This window comes from Marmota monax, unplaced genomic scaffold, assembly GCF_021218885.2.
Source record: "Marmota monax isolate L192 unplaced genomic scaffold, Marmota_monax_Labrador192_F-V1.1 WCK01_AAM20220418_F8-fsc00089, whole genome shotgun sequence".
NCBI lineage: Eukaryota > Metazoa > Chordata > Mammalia > Rodentia > Sciuridae > Marmota > Marmota monax.
The window spans coordinates 2,690,851-2,715,028 of record NW_026694744.1 but is presented as its reverse complement, the minus strand read 5'-3'; the positions used below and the strand labels follow the sequence as shown (position 1 = coordinate 2,715,028).

Sequence of the window (24,178 nt, the reverse complement as noted above, 5' to 3'; positions counted from 1 at the left end):
TTGCCTTTGGGATATATATTTTGTCCACTTTCCTCCACCACACCCTTCTGTCATGATGTGTGGCCTCACCTAGGGCTCAGAGCAATAGATTCAGCCATCTATGGTCTGAGACCTCTGAAACTGTGAGCCCCCAAAATAAACTCCTCTAATGGTTCTTGTCAGGTCTTTTGGTCACAACAGTGAAAAAGCTGACTAAAACAGACTCATCAAGGAAAATAAAACTATGGACCAATAAGCATGATGAATACAGACATAAAAATCTTTAATAAAATATTAGCAATCCACCAAGCACTGTGGCACATGCCTATAATCCCAGTTGCTCAGGTGGCTGAGGCATGAGGATGGTGAGTTCAAAGCCAGCCTCAGCTACTTAGTGAGGTCCTAAGCAACTCAGTGAGGCCCTGTCTCTAATTTTTAAAATATACCAAAAAAAAATTAGCAACCCACCTCCAAAAGCACATTAAGAAGATTATGCACCATGATCAAGTTGGTTTTATCCAAGAGATGCAAGCTTGGATTGACATACCCAAATCAATAAATGTAATTCATTACATAAATAGAATTAATGAGAAATATTGCATGATCATCCTAATGGATGCAGAAAAAGCCATTGGTAAAATCCAACACCTGTTCATGTTAAAAATGCTGAAGAAACTAGGGGTAGGAAGAACTTACCCAACATCATAAAGGCTATATACAACAAACCCAAAGCCAACATCATACTGAATGAAGACAAACTGAAAGCATTTCTTCTAGAATCAGGAACAAGACAAGGATGTCCACTCTCACCACTTCTACTCAATACAGGTCTCAAAATTCTAACCACAGCAAACAGGCAAGAGAAGGAAATCAAAGGGATACAAATAGGAAAAGAAGTAGTCAAACTATCTGTTTGCTGATGACATGATTTTATATGTAGAACCAAAAAATTCTACCAAAGTCTTGTAGAGCTGATAAATAACTTCATCAAAGTATCAAGATAAAAGATCAACATACAAAAATCAATAGCTTTCCGATAATTCAATAATGAGTCTGCTGAAAAGAAATTAGGAAAGCAATTACATTCAAAATAGCCTCAAAAAATATCTGGGAATAAATCTAATAAAAGAGATGAAAGACCTCTACAATGATAATCATAGAATGCTGAAGAAAGAAATTGAAGTATAACCTAGAAAATGGAGTGGCCATGTTCTTGGATAGACAGAAGTAATATTATCAAAATGGCTATATTGCCAGAAGCAAGCTGAAAATTTAACGCAATCCCTATCAAAACACCAAATGATGGGCTGGGGATGTGGCTCAAGCGGTAGCGCGCTTGCCTGGCGTGCGTGCGGCCCGGGTTCAATCCTCAGCACCACATACAAACAAAGATGTTGTGTCCGCCGAGAACTAAAAATTAAATATTAAAATTCTCTCTCTCTCTCTCTCTCTCTCTCTCTCTCTCTCTCTCTCTCTCTCTTTAAAAAAAAAAAAAACACCAAATGACATTCTTCACAGAACTATAAAAACAGTCCTAAAATTCATATGGAAGAATTAAAGACCCGGAATAGCCAAATCAATTCTGAGCATCAAATTTAAAAAGCTTCTGCACAGCATAGGAAACAATTAAAAACATGAATAGAGAGCTTAGAGAATGAAAGAAAATCTCTACCAGCTGGTCTTTTAATAGGGTAATAATATCCAGAATACATAAAAAACTCAAAAAACTTAACACCAAAAAATTACAACCTAATAAATAAGTGGGCAAAAAAATCTCAACAGACATTCCTCAAAAGAAGAGATACAAAAGGCCACCAAATATATAAAAAATATATTCAACAACATTAGAGATCAGGAAAATGTAGATCATAATTACACTGGTATTTCATCTCACCCCAGTCAGAATGGCAATCATCAAGAATACAAATAATGGGCTGGGGTTATGGCTCAGTGGTAGAGCACTTGCCTAGCATGTGTGAGGCACTGGGTTCGAGCCTCAGCACCACATAAAGATAAATAAAAGCATTGTCCATCTACAACTAAAAAAATAAAATAAAATATTTTTTTAAAGAATACAAATAACAATAGTTGCTGGCAAGGATTGGGGGGAAAGGTACACTTACATATTGTTGATAGAATTGCAAATTGCTACAACCACTTTGGAAAGCAGTATGGAGATTCCTCAAAAGACCACATATGGGACCAGGGTTCTGGCTCAGTGGTAGAGTGCTTGCCTAGCATGCATGAGGCACTGGGTTCAATCCTGACACCACATAAAAATAAATAAAATATAGGTATTGTGTCTCCATCTACAACTTTAAAAAAAAGAAAAAAAATACCATATATGGAACTATCATATGACCCAGTTTTCCCACTCCTTGATATTTATTCAAAAAGATAAAATTAGCCTATATGCACACCAATGTTTATAGCAGCACAATTTATAATAGGCAAATTATAAAAACAGCCTAGGTGCCCTCCACAAACAAATGGATAAAGAAAATGTAGTATATATACATAGTGGAGTTTTATTCAGCCATAAAAAATGAAATTATGTCATTTTCTGATAAATGGATGGAACTGAAGAACATAATGCTACAATGAATCTTGAATACATATATGTGTATTTGTGTTATAAATAAATAAACATATATATATATAATGCATCAACTAAAATAATAATAATGATAATAGAAGGGAGATCAGTAGAGCAGAGTGAGTGGATCAGGGGAGGGAGGAGAGGAAGGAAAGGGGAGGTACTTGGAATGAAATGGATCAGATTCTGTTATATGCACATACAAATATGACATAATGAATCCCAATACTATGTACAATTATAATGCACCAAAAATGTAGATTAAAAATAATAAGTGGCAATTAGAAAACTGGAGCCACTTAAAACTAAAACATGGTTTTAGTTGGTTTTAGCACTGATCCAGGGATTCAGTATAAGCCAAAACTTGTTAGTGGTCTCATACTCCTGGGATTTGCCAATGGTTCTGCTTCTTTTCTTTGGGATAATCCCTTAACTTGCAATGTATGTTGTAGTGTTCAACAAACTTTTTCAATAATGGTAACTGAAGTGAAGTGATGAACTCTGAGATGTAGGAAGGTGATATTGTCATCTACATTTAACAGATGAGGAAACTGACGCTCCATGAGGTTGTTCAGTTTCACAATGGGATTAAGTGGAAGAGTCTGTAGTTAACTTAGGTCTTGCTAGGTGTAGTGGTGCAGGCTTGTAATCTTTGTGACTTGAGAGGCTAAAGCGAGAGAATAGCAAGTTCAAGGTCAGCTTCAGCAACTCAGGCTGTAAACAACCTAGCAAAACCCTATCTTTAAAAAAAATAAAAAGGGCTGGGGATGTGGCTCAGTGGTTAAGCACCCCTGAGTTCAATCTCCAGTACCAAAACAAACAAGCAAACTTAGGTTTTTTTCTCCTTGTCAGAGATTCTGCCTTTTTTTTTTTAATCAATCAAGGACAAGAGTGACTCTTCTGCATAGTGTTCCCTGGGTTATCTCCTCCCCCATCTCTCATGGGAACTTAACCAAATATCGTAGAGAGGAAGGAAATGGTAGAAACTGAAGGAAACATTGAACACTATCCCCAGGGAGGCAGATTTGAGATTTGAGTCTCCCACATCCACATGTGGCCCCTGTGAATAAACTCTCTGTTGCAGAACTACTTGGTCCAGTGATTGGCACACTGTGTAGTAGGCCTGGGACGGTAACAGACCCATGGCTAGATGCAGATCAGCTCATGTGTTTAGGGCAGAGACTGAGGATTAAAGACAGGAGGTATCAGAGGGCCTGTATCTAAAGCTACAGCCTCCAGAGAACTTCAAGGAACAAAGGGAGAATTCAGGAACGGTTCAAGAACCTTGACCAAGGAAGGCAGGGATTTAGGCCAGGATCCAGCAATGCCACTGTTTATCATTGTCTTTCTCTTTGGGATTTTCCTGCTCCAGGGTGGTCTGGCATGAGAAATTTGGGTTGCACAAATTTAATCTGGACAGTTTCCAAACATAATAGGGTTGCAGTGTAGTGGGGAGATAAATATAAACACAAGTATTTACACACTGTGTAAATGTTATAAGATTGTGTGTATGTATCTATCTATGCAAGATGCTTTGGGGGATCAGTTTTTAAGTTAACAAGAGTTGAGATGTGAACGAGACTGAGAGCTGAGTAAGTACAGAAACTTGGAACCAGAGTCTTAGAAGGAGCGCAAATTCTTAAAATTATCAAGGGCATTGATGGGCTCCCTTCTTTCGTGTCAAGTCCAACTTCAATTTTAATCTCAAAGCACAGGGCGATTCCCAGCTTTCCTTGGGCCACACTTGTTTAACTTTATTTAGAATCATAAACCTCTGAGAGCTATTCCTTGGTTTCCCAAAACTAAGGTGGAAAATTGCTATATTCATGTCTCTCCCTGTCCCTCCCACTTCTGAATTTCTTTTGTTTTGCAAAACATTTTTAGCATAAAATATTGACTGGAAGCATATTTAAAACCACAAAATTTTAGTCAGGCATGGTGGAACATGCCTGTAATCCCAGCAACACAGAAGGCTGAAGCAGGAGGATTGCAAGATTGAAGCCAGCCTCAGCAATTTAGCAAGGCCCTAAGCAACTTAGCAACACCCTGTTTCAAAATAAAAAATAAAAAGGGCTGGGGATGTGGCTCAGTTGTTAGGTGTCCCTGGGTTCAATCCAGGTATCAAACCAAACCAAACAAAACAAAACACAAAATTCTATGGCTTGAATAATGGTGTTTATTTCCTTTAAATACCCTTAAATATGAAACATCAGACAGTAGTTCTGTAAACTCAAAAACTACAAGCTGGTCAGGAATTAGAAATTCAGTGCTGATCATACAAATGAAATTCTGCATAAGAAAGAATCAGAATAATTCACAAAAGTTGCACTTAGCAAAGGACTCAGCCGCTGCAGTTTTCCTCATCTGCTCCGAGTAATCAATCACATGGTACCTGTCATTCCATGACAAGCAAACCTTTCTCATGCACCAAAACTTGGGTTCCTCGGGAGCCCTCTTCTCCATTCTTGGATGTGCAGAGGTATGTGCAGCTAGAAGTCATCTGTAAATGAACCAGGAAATTCTCAGCTGGTGTCAATGGAAGGCTGGTTTGGATTCACTGTGGCACTATGTAAAATAGGGGAATGACAGTGACAGCAATTTGGCAAAGCAGCATGATATTTAAAATGACAGGGATGGGGAACTGGAGCAAAGTTGAATCAAGGATTCTCTTGGCTGTGGAGTCCCTGGGCAGCTCTTTTCTCCTTTGGAAAGCGACAATGTTTTGCACATGCTGGTTTTCCACTTGCACATGTTCTGGTGTGAAAAGGGCACCAGTCCTCACAGCTGTAGCCAAAGAAAGTAAAGAAGAGAATTTAGAATCAAGGATGGAGTTCAAAGGACTAACTCTGTTCTGATTTAATTAAATTTTCAAAGGAAATTTTTCAGACGTGTATTTAAAATGTCAATATAAAATCCTGAATGGTTTCCCACATATATTCGAAATTTACTAAGGCCCGGCGGATAACCTCTAACTGTTCTATTCATCAATAAATTTATTGCTTACATAAATCCAGCGACATCCGCGTAATCGAAGAAAGAACAAACAAATACATTTGGACATATATAGTGAAAAAGAGGTCGAACTTCCCTTCCCCCAGTGATTGTTTAAAACTTGTCCATTTAGTTTTTACTTAAGAACTATCAACCTAGCAGGGTGCGGTGGTGGCGCATGCCTGTAATCCCAGCAGCTCGGGAGGCTGAGGCAGGAGGACTACAAGTTCAAAGCCAGCCTCAGCAATGGCGAGGCTCTAAGCAACTCAGTGAGACCCTGTCTCTAAATAAAATACAGAATATGGCTGGGGATGTGGCTCAGTAATCTAGTGCCCCTGAGTTCAATCCCCGGTATCCCCCCCCCCAAAAAAAACTATCAACTCTTGATAGCAAGCAGAATTTTCCTAATTTCACAATTTATCATCCCTCTGTGTACTTTCACTTAATCCTTAGTTGCCAAACCTCTGTCCTACTATCAAAAAGGAACTTGGGCATTGAGAAAAAAAAATTAGCTTAATATGGAATCCCATCAAATAAAAAATGGCATTTGCATTAAATGTTGCTAAGTCAGGTTAAAGCAAAAGCAAAAAAAAAAAAAAAAAAAAAAAAAAAAGCCATTGACCTGCAGGTGTCTGGGTGAAATATCTTGTGCTTCTGGCAGCAGCTCTCCAGACTTTCTTTGCATTCAAAGCAACTGCAGTTTTCTGGGTGCTGGATGAGATTTCTGGGACACGGTGTTTTACAGACACACTCGCAACGATCTTCATCAAATTTCATGTGTGGTGCACAGAGAGCCGGTTCCTGGAGATGAGATTGATCTAAACAGAAACAAAGTCTTCCTTAGATAGCTGTGGCCTGCATAACGTGATCACCAAACTTTGTCACAGATTCTACATCGTCCATAACTTGGATTCACCCAATCCCCTTTCCTATACATTTTTGTCTTTAATTTTTTTCACAAGGTGAAGGAAATTCATCTCTGATTTCATAGGACAAACACAGAATTCTTGTCTTTCTTAGGTTTGTTATTTTTAAAAAATACACATCACAAACTGAATATTTTTAAGATATATTTAAGGATTTTTAGATTGGTGGCTTGTTGAAAATGTAAGCTTCCACAATCAAGAATTAGTGATAAAGCCTGGGGCTGTAGCTCAGTGGCAGAGCGATTGCCTAGCATGTGTGAGGCATTGGGTTTGATCCTCAGCATCACATAAAAATAAATAAATACAATGAAGGTATTGTATCCATCTACAACTAAAACAAAAAAAAATTAAGAAATATACATCAGAACTTTCAGACCAAGCATGGTAACAATGATGTATTTCCTCAGCACAGATAACTACATTGATATAAAAGATATACCAGTGACCATGAACTTTGATTTCACAGATGTTTGCTAGAAGACACACTCAGCCAAAAAGAAGGCTCTGAGAAGTCTCTGACACTCTCAGCTGACAGATACTTCCAGAAGATGTACAAAACCTCTGGAGACCGCTACTTCATTTCCACGTCTAATCAGCAAATTGAAATTCATTGCAAAAAAAAAAAAAAATGAAAGAGACAGAAACTTTAGAAGAATGTAACCTTGTCACATTGGCATTCTTGAAGGTTTGGAGGAAAATCCACAATTCTTCCCTAAATCTGCTTCTTTCCCAGGTTACCTTGTTTCAAAAATTGCAGCATCATTCTGGACTCACCGGCTATACTGAGTTTGACCACCATGTCCCATTTCCCAGAACTTGCTCATTGTTTTCATCACCACTGCCACTTCCATAATTCAGTCAGTGCCTTTTTTTCTTGTGTAGATGGCTGTCATTCATCTCACCACCACAAGTTTTATCAAACACAAATCTAGCCACATCATTCCTCTGCTTTCAATGCCTTAAAAGTTCTCCTGTCTCAATAGAAGCCAAATTTCCCACCAGGAATATAAAACTCTCCATGAACTAGACCCTCATAACCTCCCAGACTTATAATTTGACATATACCCTGTGCTCCATCCATATCAAATTCCAGTTCTTCTTATTTCTCTGATATGCCAGAGTCTCTCAGGCGTTTGTCATTGTTCTTACTCTGCTAATTCCCTGATATCTTTCCCAACATCTGCGAGTTTAGCTAAGTGCCCTGACCCTGTGCATGTTTCCATTCTGTCCCTAGTCCTTCCTTACACTAATTACATTAGTCTGTTTATTTCTGTTTCTCCCATTAAGTAAAATATCATGGAGATTATTAGGGATCAGGTCTCATGGTTTTGGTCAAAACAAACAACAACAACAACAACAAAAATAACAGGCACTCAATAACACATCTGTTGGATTTATTTGGTGTAACAAAAAGGTCCTTAAAAACCTATGTAGCATTTCAAGATATTAATAAAACTAGATATTTGATCATTAATGACATACCAAAATAACAACCTCATGTCAATCAGTGTTATGATTTTTACTTCTAATTGATGGTGTTTTAGAAATTATGTAAAGTGAGTGTCTGGGATAACTCCATTCAGAATTTTGTGAAGAGGAAAATAGTGCATTGTATAAGCCATAGGCCAATGAGGTAGACGTCACTTTGGGGTAAGATGTACTTGACTGATAACTGTGAAATGCGGAAAAGATTTGCATTGATCACTAGATGGCAGCAGATATACACTCAGAACACTTGATCCAGGACCAACTCCATTCTTGGACAGGGTGGCTTAGGGACAAACACACACCACACTCACACACACACCCATAAGGTGTTGGTTGAACTTTAGCAAATTATGTGACGTAAATAGTCTTTACATGGGACTGGGGTTGTGGCTCAGTGGTGGGGCGCTCGCCTAGCACTTGCGGGGCGTTGGGTGCGATTTTCAGCACCACATAAAAAAAGTGAAATAAAGGTATTGTGTCCAACTACAACTAAAACAAAATATAAATAAATAAATAGTCTTTACATCCTTAGAGGCAAGTTAAAAGGAACAGAAGCCAGCTGCAGGTGAACAGGGTGGAACAGCAACTAGTTGAGGAAGATACCCTGAAGTATTGTATATTGATTTCCATCCCTAGGGAGCTTGATGCTGGGTCACCCATGTGTTCTGTCCTCAGCCTTGTTTCATTTATCTTTTTTTTTTTTTTTTTGCAATAAACTGATGGAATTTTTCAAAATTGAAATTGTGGCTTTTTGAGAAAGGAAGAGACACATTGTATATTTTACAATACAGAATCGATACCTTGTTTTTCTTTTAAGTTTAGAACAATGACCTGAATCTAACAATATAAAATTAAATTGTGCTTGGATTCACTAACTCAATTGCACTTGTCTGGCGGGAAGAAGAATCATTGCAGAAAAGACAAATAGACTTAACAGCCACTTATGTGAAAAAGATGTTTGGTGCCAGGTGCAGTGGCACACACCTGTTATCCCAACGGCTCGGGAGGTTGAAATAGGAGAATCGGGAGTTCAAAATCAGCCTCAGCAAAAGAGAGGTGCTAAGCAATCCAGTGAGACCCTGTCTCTAAATAAAATCCAAAATAGAGCTGGGGATGTGGCTCAGTGGTCAAGTGCCCCTGAGTTCAATCCCTGGGGGATATATATATATATATATATATATATATATATATATATATATATAGTTAGATCAGTATATGTCATCATTTTGGTGGGACCACTGGAGAAATGAACATGAACTTAGCCTGCATAAGGGAGTTGTGAGAGATGAAAATCCACCTGTATCTTCACTTCCATCATTGCTATAACTTCACAAAAGTTCTTCTTTCCTTTCCTGCCCAAGTCAACTCATCCTCTTCTCGCTGTTGCTGATTTGATTTTGTTAAAATTCTAGCGGGTGCTGTCACTCCCCTGCTTGGACCATTTGGTGGTTTTCTTTTGACCTTAGCATCCCACCCAAGCTCTTCCAGCAGACATTCACAAGGTCCTTTCACACCACCCTTGTAAGCCTCCCCAGCTTTCTCTCTCTCACATCTGGCCAATACTCCCACTTCATACTGCATATCTTCAGCACCCTTGATGTGAGTGCTATGTTCTCTCACCTCCAGCCCCAAATGCCTATATCCCCCCTGCTCAGACCAGTTCTCTCCTTCCCCACTACTCTTTCCACCCTCAACGCTTGTGTACCCAATGAATCCTTCTCCAGGAATGACCTCTAGAAAAAAAGAAGCTGCTTCACTAAGGTTAAGTCCCCTACTGTGGCAGACCATAACCATGACCAGTCCATCAGGCCGGTTCCTTCACCTGCCTATTTAAGACATCCCTGGCAAAGGGGTTCCAGCTTCAACTCCCTGTAGGATCGGTTGACATCTCTTAGCAACTGCATTGCCATCCATATATCTTCACCCTTTAAGGCATTCATTGTACCTGCATAAAAACCACCTGCCTGTAAAACTGTCTCGGAGGCAGAATTGGGAAAACCGCGACTAGAACAGCTCTGAGCTGTGTGTGTGTGTGTGTGTGTGTGTATATATATTGCTTCCCACAATAACTTTCTAACGCTATTAAAAAATGAGTCGCACAGAGAAAGAATCAGATTGGTTTGACATGGTTTTATAGGGTAAAAGCTGAACAAATGAGTTGATGCTGTAGAGCTGAGCTATTCACAAGATAGCTCTGGGCCATATGTGGCTGTTGAGCATGAAATGAAGGGTCTGAATTGAGAGGTGCTGAAAGTGTAGCACACATATGGGATTTCAAAGGCTTAGCACAAGGAATGTAGGGTGTCTTGTTAATATGTTTTCTATTGGCTGCATGTTAGAATAGTACTGTTTTGAATATATTGGATTAACTAATATATATTAAAATGAGTGGCACCTGTTTCTTTCTACCTCTTTAATATGAGCAACAAAAAACTAAAGTTACGACTTTGATCATATTCCATTGTACTGGAGACAGAGAAAGATTCAAGTTCAATATAGCAATAGGAATGTGGGCATTCCTTAGTGCTTTCTTGGTGGGTGCTGAGTTTCCCCATAACTGATGCATATTCTGGCAGAGGATGGCTGAACAGTTGGTGGGAAGGGTGTCAAGAACATTCCAGATCTGCATAGGCGTTTAAAGTACATGAACCCTAAGTTTACCTCACACCCTAGGTTGAGCTTTCATGAAAACATTTAGAAGGGAGCCAAGAGATAGGACAATAGAAATTAAGTTGCTATTTACAGCTTCTTCTTAAAGTCTTAGCATTTACTCCTTAATATTCTTGCTTCTAGATCATAGTTTAAAACAAGCAAGATTTAAATTGTATGATTCCTTGTGATCCCCCCACCCCCCAGTGGAACCATGTCAAGCTCTCTGGGAAATAAATTTTAAAAGCATTTATTTTCAGTCATATGTTCATCATCAAAAATCAGCATTACAGAATATGAGCAATGACAATAGCCTATCTCACTTTGTTCTCAGTTCATCTCAGCACCATATCCATGTTTTGCTTTTATTTTGCTCTAGTTCCAAAAACGTTTTCCCTTATTCCCCATTTTTTTTAATTATTTGGCATGTTTTTGCATGATGCAGTTGAAGGAAACCAAGCCCAAGATTACTTTATGTTCCTGTGAGACTTTCATACAAATGAATTAGTTAACTGTGGTTGACTAGTGTTTAGTTCTGAAGTAGTTGTCATTAAAATTTTGAATCCAGTGCTTTGGGATAGTGTAATCACTTTTGGCTTTTCTTTGAGATTAAAAAGCAGAGTGATGAATTGGTGGACTCACTCATTACATGATCACAACACAGAGGGCTCCAGAATCTGACCGCTTCTATCATTCTTGGCTATGTGACTTTGAGGAAAATATGACATCTTGGTGTGCCCATTTTGAATTGCAAAAAAGAAATTATATGGGACTGGGGTTGTGGCTCTTGCCTAGCACTGGGTCCAATCCTCAGCACCACATAAATAAAATAAAAGTATTGTGTTCATCTACAACTAAAAAAAATTTTAAAAAAGAAATAATAATAAACGTGAAAATATATAAGATTATGACATTGCTGAGTCATAGTAAGTACTCAATAAAGTTCATTGCTACTGCTTATATTTTTAATACTATTATTATGTCACTATTGCTATCATTACCTTCTGTTCCAGCAAGTGGATTCTCTTCCTGTAAAACACATTTACATTTGTTGTTATCCCATTGCATATCCATAGGACAGAGCTTCTTGGACTGGGGACAGCTAGGAAAAGAAAACAATAAACCAGATTTAAAAGTTTTCAAGAGTAATCATAATTTTGGAACACGAAATAAATTTCTGAGTCCTGGAGAGTTAAGGGTTTTAAAATTTTAAGCAAGACGTGGTGGTGCACGCCTGTAATCCCAGCTACTCTAGAAACTGAGGCATAAAGATCCCAAGTTGGAGGCCAGCCTCAGCAATTTAGAGAGACTCTCAGCAACTTAGTGAGACTCTCAGCAACTTAGCAAGACCCTATCTCAAAATAAAAATAAAAAGGGGCTGAGAATACAGCTCAGTGGTAAAGTGTCCCAGATTCCATCCCCAGTATAGCAAAATAAATAAATAAATATTTTTAAAAATTTGTTGTTTTATTTTTAATCTGTTATACAGGAGTGTTTGAGACCTACTGTATTACATAGCATGGTGACTACAGTGAATAATGGACTGTATATTTCAAAATTGCTAAGAGTAAATTTCAAATGTTTTCACCACCCAAAATAATAATGTGAGAAGAAGATTTTAAAGAGCTTAATTCATATTTATGAACTATATCTTATAACAGTAATTCTACAATTATAAATATTCAGTTGGGAAACCTTTAGAAACCAAGCTGTAATTTAGAAACGTTATTAAACTCTTATAAAAGATGGTTGTTAAAACTATGCAAATTATAGCTGTCAACAGTTTATTTACCAAAAGCAAATATTGTTCTCACATAACTTCTAAGATTACTTTCTTTAAAATAGAGAGAGGAACATTGGCCAGGACAGCAGAAACAGCTTGAGAATGAATGTTCCTTTTCCATGAGCTCTGTCTTCTGCTTGAAAGGCAGAAGGGGGCCCATGGCTCAGCATAAACTAGCATATAATCCCCAGCTCGCTCATTCACTCATTCTACTCACACAATATGTCCACTGTTTTACATCTGCAGAATGTATCTCACTTATTTCATCTTTCATTCAATGTTTTTGCAATTTTCCCTTCAATGCTCTATATTGAATCCTTTTTTTCCTCCAAAATCAATAATCCTTACCTTTGGTTTCAAAACATTTCAATGTCATAATTTGTTTTATAAAGAGTCACAAGGTTATTCTCAATAAATTCAAAGTCAAATTAACTTTTTTGCATGTATATTGGAAACTTGTTTCATTCACCAGTGTCTAAGTCAATTATCTCTAATTTGTTTTAACTTAAAAGAAAAATTTTCCATTTGGAAATCTTTGAGGGAAACATTAGAAAATTGGAAAACTCATATGCTGAAAGTTTTGCCACCTCCCAGTGACTCCAGAAATCCTTTTCATTTTTTCTTTTTCATTTCAGGACTTGAATATACAAATAGCGTGAAATGAATTTTATTTCATGCTTGTTTTGGAATGCTGGGACACATGCCAAATTTGAGGCTGTAGTAGTTTTATAACTGCATTAGACTTTACACATAGGAACAAAGAACTGACAAGAACCAAGGTGTCTACAAGTAGCCATGTTGAGTTCATAACCACCAGCCACATTGGTTCTACCACATCTAACACCTAATAAAAAATACATTTTCCAAATTGTTACTATCAATAGATCTTAGTTTTAAGTTGAAAGATTAAAAAAAACTTTAAGAAAAAAATGATGCCTCTGTAATTAATGAAGTATTCTCCATACACAGCTTTGGCAAAAGCACGAACAAGCATAATTAAGTACAAGAAAGTCTTACCGATCTTCTTCTGGGATCTGGATGGATCTTCTGATAATTGAATATGGGTGGCGGGGGGCTGTTGGCAAGCACTTGCAACCTGTATGATTGGCAACTTTAACAGGCACTAAGTCAGGCACTGATGTCAAAGGCACCGATATCTCAAAGAGCTATAGCAGAAAAAGATAATCATAATGTGTAGATTATTGTATTTTATAGATTATTTTTATTTAAATTTATACATAATCTGCATTTTTGCCTTTGTCATTTGTAGTGGTGACTTCATCAAAGTTGTACATTAAGAGTGGAACTAAGAATGATAAGGGCTGGTACAATACTGGGCTGGGAGTCAGGAGACCGGATACTAATCCAACTTTATGAAGTGTCTTCATTTTTTTTTTCAAATCTCTTAACATTTTGGTGTCACTGTACCCTCATGAAATGGTACTATTAGTTCCTATACTTGCTTTAAATTTGAATATAAATTGTAAGAATTAAATGAGATTGAAATATGAAGATTATTTAAGATCTTGGTGGATTAGATCATTATTCAAACTACCTATCCCCTCATATACTATCTCTGATGAAGAAATAGTTTCTTGTCTCTTGACTTTGGACTTGGCCACGTCACTTGCTTTGGCCAATGGAATGTTAGAAGACATGACACAAGTGCACACTGGAACTGTACATGCTTGGTGGGGCTTGTTTTCTCATGCTTATACTTTTGGCATAAGAAGAATAAGATCTGGCAGGCTTGCGGGTCCAAGAGATGAGAGACACAAGAAGTACATCTGGGTTTACAATGCAGCTCAGAGTTAAGCCCAGCAGAGACCACCCTAAACCAAATGGACCTCAGATATACAAATGAGAATAACTCATTATGTTCAAAGTCATTCAGTTTCAGGGTGTTTGTTATATAGCAGTGTGAATTAATGGCTCACATAAGATCATAATGCCCCCCAAATTCTTATAGCTCACATGTACATCATTCTTTCTGTGTCTGTATGCCAGGCTGTATTATAAGTACTTATATATTAATTTATTTGCCCCTTATTAAAATCATTATGGGGTAGGGTTTTATTATCCTTATCCTACAGATGAAGGAACAGATAGCCAAAGAGTTTATATAACTTTCCAGAGTATTTCTATGATGGGTGAATGAACTTGATTTTAATGCACATCCATTCAATCACCGTCCCATGTTGTTCTTACTGTATACAGTATTCATTTATTCACTGTGTTTCTAATAGGTTGTTCACATAATCCATAACTTTGGGGTGAGAGGTAGTTCTTTCAAAGTATTAAAATGTTCACATATGCATGTTTGGAAAGAAAACCTGCTGTACACTTACACTTAAGGACATTCTTTAATCATTTGTTGAGTACAACAGTCAAAATAAAGTGCTCCATCATCTATTAAGTGGAAACAATCCATTAAGGTTGTGTTTATTCTGACCTCTAACATGTAATGGAACTTGCATGAGACTAAGCAAGAGTATTTTCAGAGTGTTTACTTTGCATAAGCTTCATCTTCTTGCACAATTTTCAGCTATGCTCTGAGGAATAACATAATCATGAACTAAGCCCTCTTTCATTATGCAAGCTTTGTTTTACTAAAAGCTGATGCTCAGCCATGCTTTATGTCATTTTTTTTTTGTAATTGTCAAATGGCAGAAATCAGATTTTCACAAGTTCCAAGATTCTGTAAAAGTATTTTGAAAAAGAAACTCTCCAGTTTCAATCCTGTTTTAGAGGGTAGAAGGAACAAAATTATGATAAGTTAGCCTATTTACAGAACAAATAAGATAATTGCCTAACATGAATATATTTGGTGCCTGTAGAATTTTATTGTACTACTTCTTTGCAAGATCATGAAAAAAAGAGATTATGTTGGCAAATGTGACAAATAAATATATTAACATGTGAGGAATTTACAACACAGGGCAGAAGGAATGTAGTTTTATTTACAGCTTTTGGGTAATGTTTTCCTAAATTTGTTACTACAGTTCTCAAAGGCAACATTTACTCCATTTTACAACAATGTGGTAGCCACAGAAAGTATCCTTATCTGCTGGACAAAGGGGATCTTATACAAAGGAGAGGGGGGAATATTTCTTTCGTGGAGACTGCAGAAATTGATTTTCAGGTTCTTTTGTACTAGACATTCTCGCTTTGCTGATCCCAGGTGCTTTACCATTTCTTCTCTCTTCCTTCAACCCTGTCTATGCCCTTCATTAAACTCTTGTCAGTCACTCCATTTGAGCAACACAGAACTAACACAAGATGATGCAGCTTCTGCTTTTAACATCCTGTTCAAGTAACTTCCAGATGATTTTCTGGTTCTTGACATTATAGTACAAGAAATAAGAGTTCAGGCTATGGAATCCCATAAATCTGAGTATGAAGCTAGGCATGGTGGTATACGCCTGTAATTCCAGCAGTTTGGAAGGCTGAGGAAGGAGGATCATGAGTTCAAAGCCAGCCTCAGCAACAGTGGGGCATTTAAGTGACTCAGTGAGAACCAGTCTCTAAATAAGATATTAAAAAGGGCTGGAGGACTGGGGTTGTGGCTTAGTGGCAGAGTGCTTGCCTAGCACATGTGAGGCATTGGGTTCGATTCTCAGCACCACATAAAAATAAATAAAATAAATAAAAATAAAGGCATATAAAAAGGGCTGGGGACATGGTTCAGTGGTTAAACACTCCTGGGTTCCATCCCTGGTACCAAATACATATATATATATATATATATATATATATATATATATATATATATATATATATATATATATGAATTCCATCTCTGACATTCATCAGCTGTGTAACTTTGGATAAGTAATTTATCTCTCTGAGGTTTGGTTTTTTCATCTATAAAACAGGATAAGAATCCAGGCATTGTGGTGCACGCCTGTGATCCCAGCAACTTGGGAGGCTGAGACAAAATGATTGCAAGTTCGAGACCAGCCTCTGCAATTTGAGACCCTGTTTTGAAATAAAAAAAATCTTTAAAAAGGGCTAGGGATGTAGCTCTGTGGTAAAATGTCCCTGGGTTAGATGCCCCCAGTATCAAAAAAAAAAAAGAGGATAAAATACCCTTTAATTTGTTTGGAGGATTAAATGAGATTATTAAGCATGGTACTTGGCCACAAGGTCATCAATGGCTACCAATGAGACCATCATCAGGGCATTGGAGAGGGCACACTTGCTAACGTCCCCATACCTGTTTGGAAACGTAAGAGGTGCTCGTGTTCATACAGATGAGGCTCTCTTCATTGCAGCAGCCACCACATCGGAACACATTCACGCAAGGGGGCTTGAAGAACGTGTTGGTACTCTTCCCCAGCTCATTGGCAACCTCCACGCATGTCTCTCTAGGGCTGCACTGGGTTCTTTGCCACTCCTCATCGATAACTGTAGAGAGAAAGCTCATTGGGGCCAGCAGATGAAATGACCCTGACATGCCAACACATGCCAGAGTGATGCTTTCGTAACTTTTCTGCTTATTGTACTACATGGGAATTTTTTGGTCAGTTTTTTAAGCAAAGATTATGAAAAAATATTAAACCCCTAATCTGTGTTCTTTCCCATTTATACTATACATTTCATAGAATATTTTATTTCCCTTTGGGGACGTACACCGTGTCCCATACATAATCCCACCGAATCCATCTGGGGAATCTGGTTAATAAGTAAATGGAAACATGTAAAAAATAACATGTTGATGTTATTTATCAAATGATTTACAGGATACAGTTGGATAGCATTTCTTATACTTGAAGCCAGCTGTGGATAGGTTTTAGCAACATTGAGAACTATGTTTTTGTTGATTGCTTCAGCAACTAACTATAGTGGGACTTAAACCTGGCAAGCACATGAATGGGCATTTAAGTAGAACTAATCTTTTCTAAAATCAAGAGTTTTCTAATTTGTAAATGCCCCTCACTGATGTTCACATAGTATGATGAAATAAACCCATTCATTTTAATAGAAGGAGCAATCCTTTGGCCATAGCTAATTTGAGGAAAACAAGAAAAAGAGAAACAAGCCTCTGGAAATAAAAAGAAAATTACTTACTTTCTTGTAAAATAGTACTTGATTTTTTTCTCAGTTTATTTTTTAAGTAAGATTTTTACACTTGGACACTTAATGCTTCTAGTCTTTCTATGACTGATTTTGGAGGAAAGATTCAATTTTATAATAAAACTCTACAGTTTCCCATGCATTGAAGTGTAGACTTTATTGTATATTAAGGATATGGTAAAAATTCTTGTTTCAAAACTGAGCTGGGCATGGTGGCACACACCATGTAATCCCAGTAATCCCAGTGCCTCAGGAGGCTGAGGCAGGAGGATTTCAAGTTTAAAGCCAGCCTCAGAAAAAATAAGGTGCTAAGTAACTCAGTGAGACCCTGTCTCTAAATAAAATACAAAATAGGGTTGGGGATGTGGCTTAGTGGTCTAGTGCCCCTGAGTTCAATCCCTGGTACCCTCCCTAAAAAAAGCAAAACTGACCCCCAAGCCAGGTGTGGTGGTGCATGCCTATAATCCCAGTCATTTGGGAGGCTGGGGCAGGAGGATATATACACACACACACACACACACACACACACACACGCATATGGCTAGGGGTGTGGCTCAGTGGCTGAGAGCCCTGAGTTCAATCCCTTGTACCAAAAACAAAAACAAAACAAAAAAACTGACCCTCAATGATGCCCACCTCTATTGTGGCCAGGCCTCGTGTAATCCCCTCTCTTGTGTGTAGACAGGACCTAGTGACTCACTTCTTATAAAGAAAATACAGTAAGAGTGATGAGATGTCACATCCATGATTAAGTTTTAAAAGAATGCAGTCTGTATCTCTTGCTGGCACTCTCCTTCAATCTTTCTCTGCTTCCAGGTTTTCGTGAAGCAAGCTGCTATGTTGGAAAGATCCATGTGGCAAGAAACTAAGGAAGGCCCGTGGCCAACAGCCAGTAAAGTAACTGGGACCCTCAGTCCAAGAGCCTGTGAAGAAATGAGTCCTGCAAATAACTGCTGAATGAACTTAGAAGCACATCCTGCCCCAGTTGAACCCTGAAATGCCTGTAGTCCAAGCTGACATCTTGATTACAGCCTCCAGAGAGAATCTGAAGCAGAGAAACCCATCTAGTCCATGTCTGTATTTTGGATGCACAAAAACTGTGTCATTAAAAATGTTTGTTTACTCAGGAAGTCAAGGGTCATATTTTTTCACTTATATGTGGAAGCTAGAGAGAAAATAGGAAAAAATGGAGGCCTCATGAAAATAAAAGGGAGAGAGCAGAGCAGAGGAAGGGGACCGGGAGAATACTAGGTAATGAAATTGACCAAAGTGTGTGTGTATGTGTGTGTGTTTACATGTGGATGTGTCTGAACATATAACAACAAATCCCACTACTATGCATAATTATAATGCACCAATACAATTTTTAAAAAATGTTTAAGCAGCTAAGTTTTGGAGTTATGTGTTAAGTAGTAATAGACAAACATGTCTCCAATTTTATCATATCTTTAAAACTCTGTATTGGTCTTTCCCCAGATCTTTCTGAATTCTCATATATGTAAACATATTTCCACTAGAAGGGTTAGAGAGGGCCTCTGCTTAAAGTATACAGACATGAAATTACTGTTTTAAATCTGACCCTAGTTTAAATTATTCCTTTAAACTATCCTTTCTATGTCCTTTTTCCATTTCTACTCCTTAATCCCAATTTTTGCTTCTTCAATTACTGAAAATGCAAAATACAACATATTTGATGGGGGGAGCACTGCTTATACTACACAATTTACCTCAACTTTTTTTTCATAATAAAAATCTTCTATTCTGAGAAATCTTTTTAAATTTCCTGATTGTGACTATTTATATAAAGACACTGAATATTATAAACAGGAAAGATAAGTATTCAATTACGTTTTAATATAGGTATTATTTAATTCACTACTATTAGTCATAAATCTTTGAAAAAAACCTAAGTAATCATCAGTTCATGAAAATTTTTCTTGTTTGAAATTCTACTGAAATGTGGCTTCCCATTCACTTTTTCTCCTTAAACAACTAAGTTTTGAAAGTTGGAGAGGTAAGATCTGCATCAAAATTGTATGAGTTATGACTGATGCTACTGAGTAAGGCCTTGGTAACTCTCCCAGCCTTTACTACTGCCAGGGAATTACCCTGAAATCCATAAAAAAGAGTTGATTACAAATGATAATTGGTTTAACACACTGATTCAATTACTTACTGCTTCTAACTTATAAATACTTTAGACAATTTATCAGGTGATTAGGGAAAAATTTTAGAATTCTCAAATTCCATTAATTTTTATGATTTCCTCTGTAGAAAAAAATGACAATGTGTCTGACTTTTAAAAATCACTTAGTTTTGGTTTGATGGTAATGCTTGCCTTCTAACAGTATCTCTAGATGCACCGCAAGCCTTCAGATAGGTAATCTGGTTAAGGCCATGCAATAGATATAATCATTTACTAGGCAATCACATTATTCAAATCTATAATGCTAGATGAACAATGCTGTAATAGCTTCTTGTATTGTTTTGACATGTCATCAAAAAATTAATGCCTACTCAGAGGCCACACAACTTCATTGGACATGCATTTCATTTGTTATGGTGTAATGTATACATGCAATGGTTTTCTTATAAAGAATATCCAAGCCTTACTGGTGAACCATCATTCCCCTTGTTTCAAATTATATTCATCTCCCTCAGAAGATTGGTTCCAGGTCCTCCACAGTTATCAAAATCTTCAGGTACCCAAGTCCCTTGCATAAAATGGGTAGTATTTACATGTAATTCTCCCATATCCTCTAAATCATCTCTAGATTTCTTATAAAACCTAATATGATGCAAGTACCTCTTATGCTGTATCATTTAGGGAATGATAACAAGAAGTCTCATATATTTCCCAAACATTTTCTGTCCATGGTTGGTTGAATCTACGGGTATGGAACATGCAGATACAAAGGGCTGCCTTTTTTATTTTCTACCCTGAAGTTTTGATTATTTTGTGTTGAGACTTTTCTGCCTTCATTATTCTCAACAATACCAGCGCCCATTATTATAGCTCAGCTTCTGACATCTACTTCTCAATTTTACTAAAAATCACAGAATGTTGAAGATATAAAAAGCTATACATTGGTTTTATTTATGCATGTATGGCAGTAGAATGTTCCTTGTTGTTGAATATCCAGATAGTTTTAATTTTAAAGTAAATTCAGTGATTTTCTTCTATTAAGAAGTCTTGCCTGGCATGGTGGCACACACCAGTAATCCCAGCAGCTTGGGAGGATGAGGCAGGAGGATCACAAGTAAAAAACCAGCCTCAGCAATAGAGAAGCTCTAAGCAACAGTGAGACCCTGTCTCAATAAAAACACAAAAAGTGGGGTGGGGCTGGAGATGTGGCTCAGTGGTTCAGTGCCCAAGAATTCAATCCAGTACCAAAAAAAAAAAAAAGTCTTGTGAGGGTTTCTTTTGCCCTCACATCCCTGAGTTGAATTTAACTCTATGTTTTGAAATGTTTTTGTGTTGGTTTTAGATCTCAAAATCATATTGTGTATGTTTCCCTGTAAAGTAAGAAATTAAACATCAGGATCCTCCATTAATACTGAAGTTGTAAAATGAAAGACACCACCATGTGCGATGGTGCATACCTGTAATCCTAGCGGCTCAGGAGGCTGAAGCAGGAGGATCGTGAGTTCAAAACCAGCCTCAGCAACTTAGCGAGGCCCTAAGCAACTCAGTGAGACCCTGTCTCTAAATAAAATACAAAATAGGGCTGGGGATGTGGCTCCACGGTTGAGTGTCCCTGAGTTCAATCCCCAGTACCCCTCCCAAAACAATTAAAGATACCCTTTTAGTCTCCCTTGAACATCCGTCTGTCCTACTCAAACTTTTGGAAGAAATTGGTACATTTGTCACTATCTGATTTAAAAAAAAAAAAAAGGAATTTGTGTCTATACCCACACACCTACCTTTGAGTGTTTCAATGTCATAGAAAGTTGCCGCGAACCTGGTGGATCGATGGGATGCTGAGCGAGTATCCATACTGGTAAAACTTTTCAGCTTCAGCCGGCACCGCCATAGTTTCCAGTCCTCAGAATGTGTTATTCGAAGTAGCTCCTCCAAACTGGAAGCGGCCCTAATCTGCTGTTCAGATTGTTCTAACATTGATCGAGATGACCGCTTAAAAGGGAAATAGGGGTTGAAGAGCAAGTCACTAAATCTGTTTTGACAAATTTCATTGCTAATACTTAAAAACACAAATAGAACTGTAAAGAAATTAGATTATTCAAATATACATCAATGCCTAGGAGAAATGACATCTAGTAGTTTTGATTCACATTTCACTTATTCATGATTGAAGAGGATGTACTTTTTTCTCCTGATTTCTCAGAACTCTTACAAAGAATATTGTAGCAGATTGAATGGTGGACTTCAAAATGATATGTCCACATCCTAACCTATGCAACCTGTGAACATGACCTTATTTGGGGAAAGGATCTATACAGATATAATGAACTTAATAAGGATCTTGAGATGAGATTGTCCACAAGGACCCTAAATCCAATGTCTAGTGTCCTTGTAGGAGACAGAAGAGGAGAAGGTATAGACACAGCGAAGGTCATGTGAAGATAGAGGCAAAGATTGAAGTGATATAGCCACCACACAGGGATCACACAGAGTCATGAGAAACTGAAAGAGGTACGGAAGGAAGGATTCTCTCTACTAGAGTTTGACACCTTGATTTGAGATTTTTCCTGTTTTAAGCCACCAAATTTATGGTAACTTGTTACAATGGCCACAGAAAAATAATACATATTTTTATCATACTAACTTTGTGACACTAACTAATGACAATTGTTTTCATCTTTATTTGTTAGACACTGATCCACAAAGTTCTGGAGAATCCTGCCTACAATCAGACAAGAAAAGAAAATTTTGAGACTCTGATAACCTGACTTCAAAACCTCTCTGTCCTTTTCTTTTTCTTTGAAAGCTTGTTTCTTATTTTAAAAACGTGACTTTTTCTTATAAAGTGCATTTCTAGAATTTACATTGAAAAATTGCTTTCACATAAACTATATTGACTGAAACAACGTAATTATATTAGATGGGTTTGTGAGAAAAAAGACTCAGTCAATAAAAGGTTTTCAGTATGTAATATCTTTTTCAAAATTGAGGGCTTTTATATAAAATATTGATAAATGCATGCACACAATGAAATACTACGTGATCATCAAAACCAATGATGCAGAGGTAATTTGGGACAGAATGAGTTTATAACCTCCTTGAATGTGCTGCAGAAATAATAAGGTGATCTGCCTATGGCTAGGGCTTGGGATTTTCCCTTGCTGACCCTGGAGTTTCTGGGTTCTTGTTATGCTGAGTGATTGGGATGTGCAGACTGAAGGCATTTTGAGCTCGGGTTTGGTAAGAGATGAAGAGTGGTGTAGATGCTGATAGAAGAAGGTGAAAGGGAGAGATGAAGGTCTACTGCCTGCTGGATGGGGAGGAAAGGGGTGGGTAGAACCAGAGACAAGCAAATGGGACTTTTAGAAGCTTTACTTGAGTAGTGTGAATGGACACACTCCACCATTGCCCCTTGAAAACAGTAGATAAAATTTACATTGTTCATCAGTATTTGGGGAATAGGATTTTTTTAGCAAGTTCTTTTTTAAAAAAAATATATTTTTTTTTAGTTGTAGATGGACACAATACCTTTATTTTACGCGGTGCCGGGGATCGAACCCAGTGCCTCACGCATGCTAGGCAAGTGCTCTACCACTGAGCCGCAACCCCAGCCCCTTGGGATATATGATTTTTTTTTCTTTTAAATATGATAACAGATATGGTAAAAAAAAAAAAAGGTGGGAACTCAGAAGAGGAAGTGTGGTTCAAGTCATATGTATATGAAGATATATATACAAATGTATATGATATATATATATATATATGAAGATCTGAAGACATACATGAAAATGTAAAAATGGTTATTTTTTAGATCAAAATTCATCAAAGTATGAACTTCTGGCCTAATTCAGCCTGTGGCCTGCTGTTTTTATAAATAAAATTTTGTTGGCACAGAAAATACAGCCATGTCCATTTACCTTCATATCATCTATGGCTGCTTCCATGCTACAATGACAAAGCTGAGAAGTTATGACAGAGACCTTCATGACAGTTTCAATCTGAGCCCACCTGTCTTTTTCTCCTCAATTCTTTAATATCTCATCCAGTATCTTTCCCACTATTCCATCTATAATGCTGTCTTTACTCTTTTTAAAAAAATATTTTTTTAGTTGTAGTTGGACACAATACTTTTATTTTATTTATTTATTTTTACGTGGTGCTGAGGATAGAACCCAGAGCTTCTCACGTGGTGAGTGCTCTGCTGCTGAGCCACAACCCCAGCCCCTCTACTCTTTTTTTTTAATACTTACCAGATATGTTGAAGCCTTTAAATCTATTTATGTGTCATTTAAATGTGCTTTCATATTTACCTATTTTCCCCCTTCATCTATCTTTAATGTTTTATGGGTAAAACACATTTAATTGGTTCATCTTCCTAATCACCAATTGTTCAATTATGTAGTCAAGATTTTATTTTGTTAAATCATTAATTTCAATAACCATGTTCATAATTTCAAGTATTTCTACTTCATTCTTCTTCCTATGTACTTTTTGTTTCATTTTCATATGTTCTTAATTTGTCATTCTTGTTTTATGGATGTTATTCC

At 37.3% G+C, this 24,178-nt stretch overlaps 1 protein-coding gene across 1 annotated transcript in view; it reads right to left on the bottom strand.

The window, feature by feature from the left end:
• Window positions 1-4,713: 4,713 nt before the first annotated feature.
• Vegfd (vascular endothelial growth factor D) overlaps window positions 4,714-24,178 on the bottom strand; it is a 35,386-nt gene continuing 15,921 nt past the window's right edge. Inside the window, exons 2-7 of the mRNA XM_046424303.2 lie at window positions 21,413-21,623; window positions 16,629-16,819; window positions 13,430-13,578; window positions 11,631-11,731; window positions 6,189-6,384; window positions 4,714-5,359 (exon numbers count right to left, since the gene is read on the bottom strand). Coding sequence (XP_046280259.1) covers window positions 5,233-5,359; window positions 6,189-6,384; window positions 11,631-11,731; window positions 13,430-13,578; window positions 16,629-16,819; window positions 21,413-21,623 — 975 coding nt within the window. The 3' untranslated portion in view covers window positions 4,714-5,232. The remainder of the gene's footprint in view (window positions 5,360-6,188; window positions 6,385-11,630; window positions 11,732-13,429; window positions 13,579-16,628; window positions 16,820-21,412; window positions 21,624-24,178) is intronic.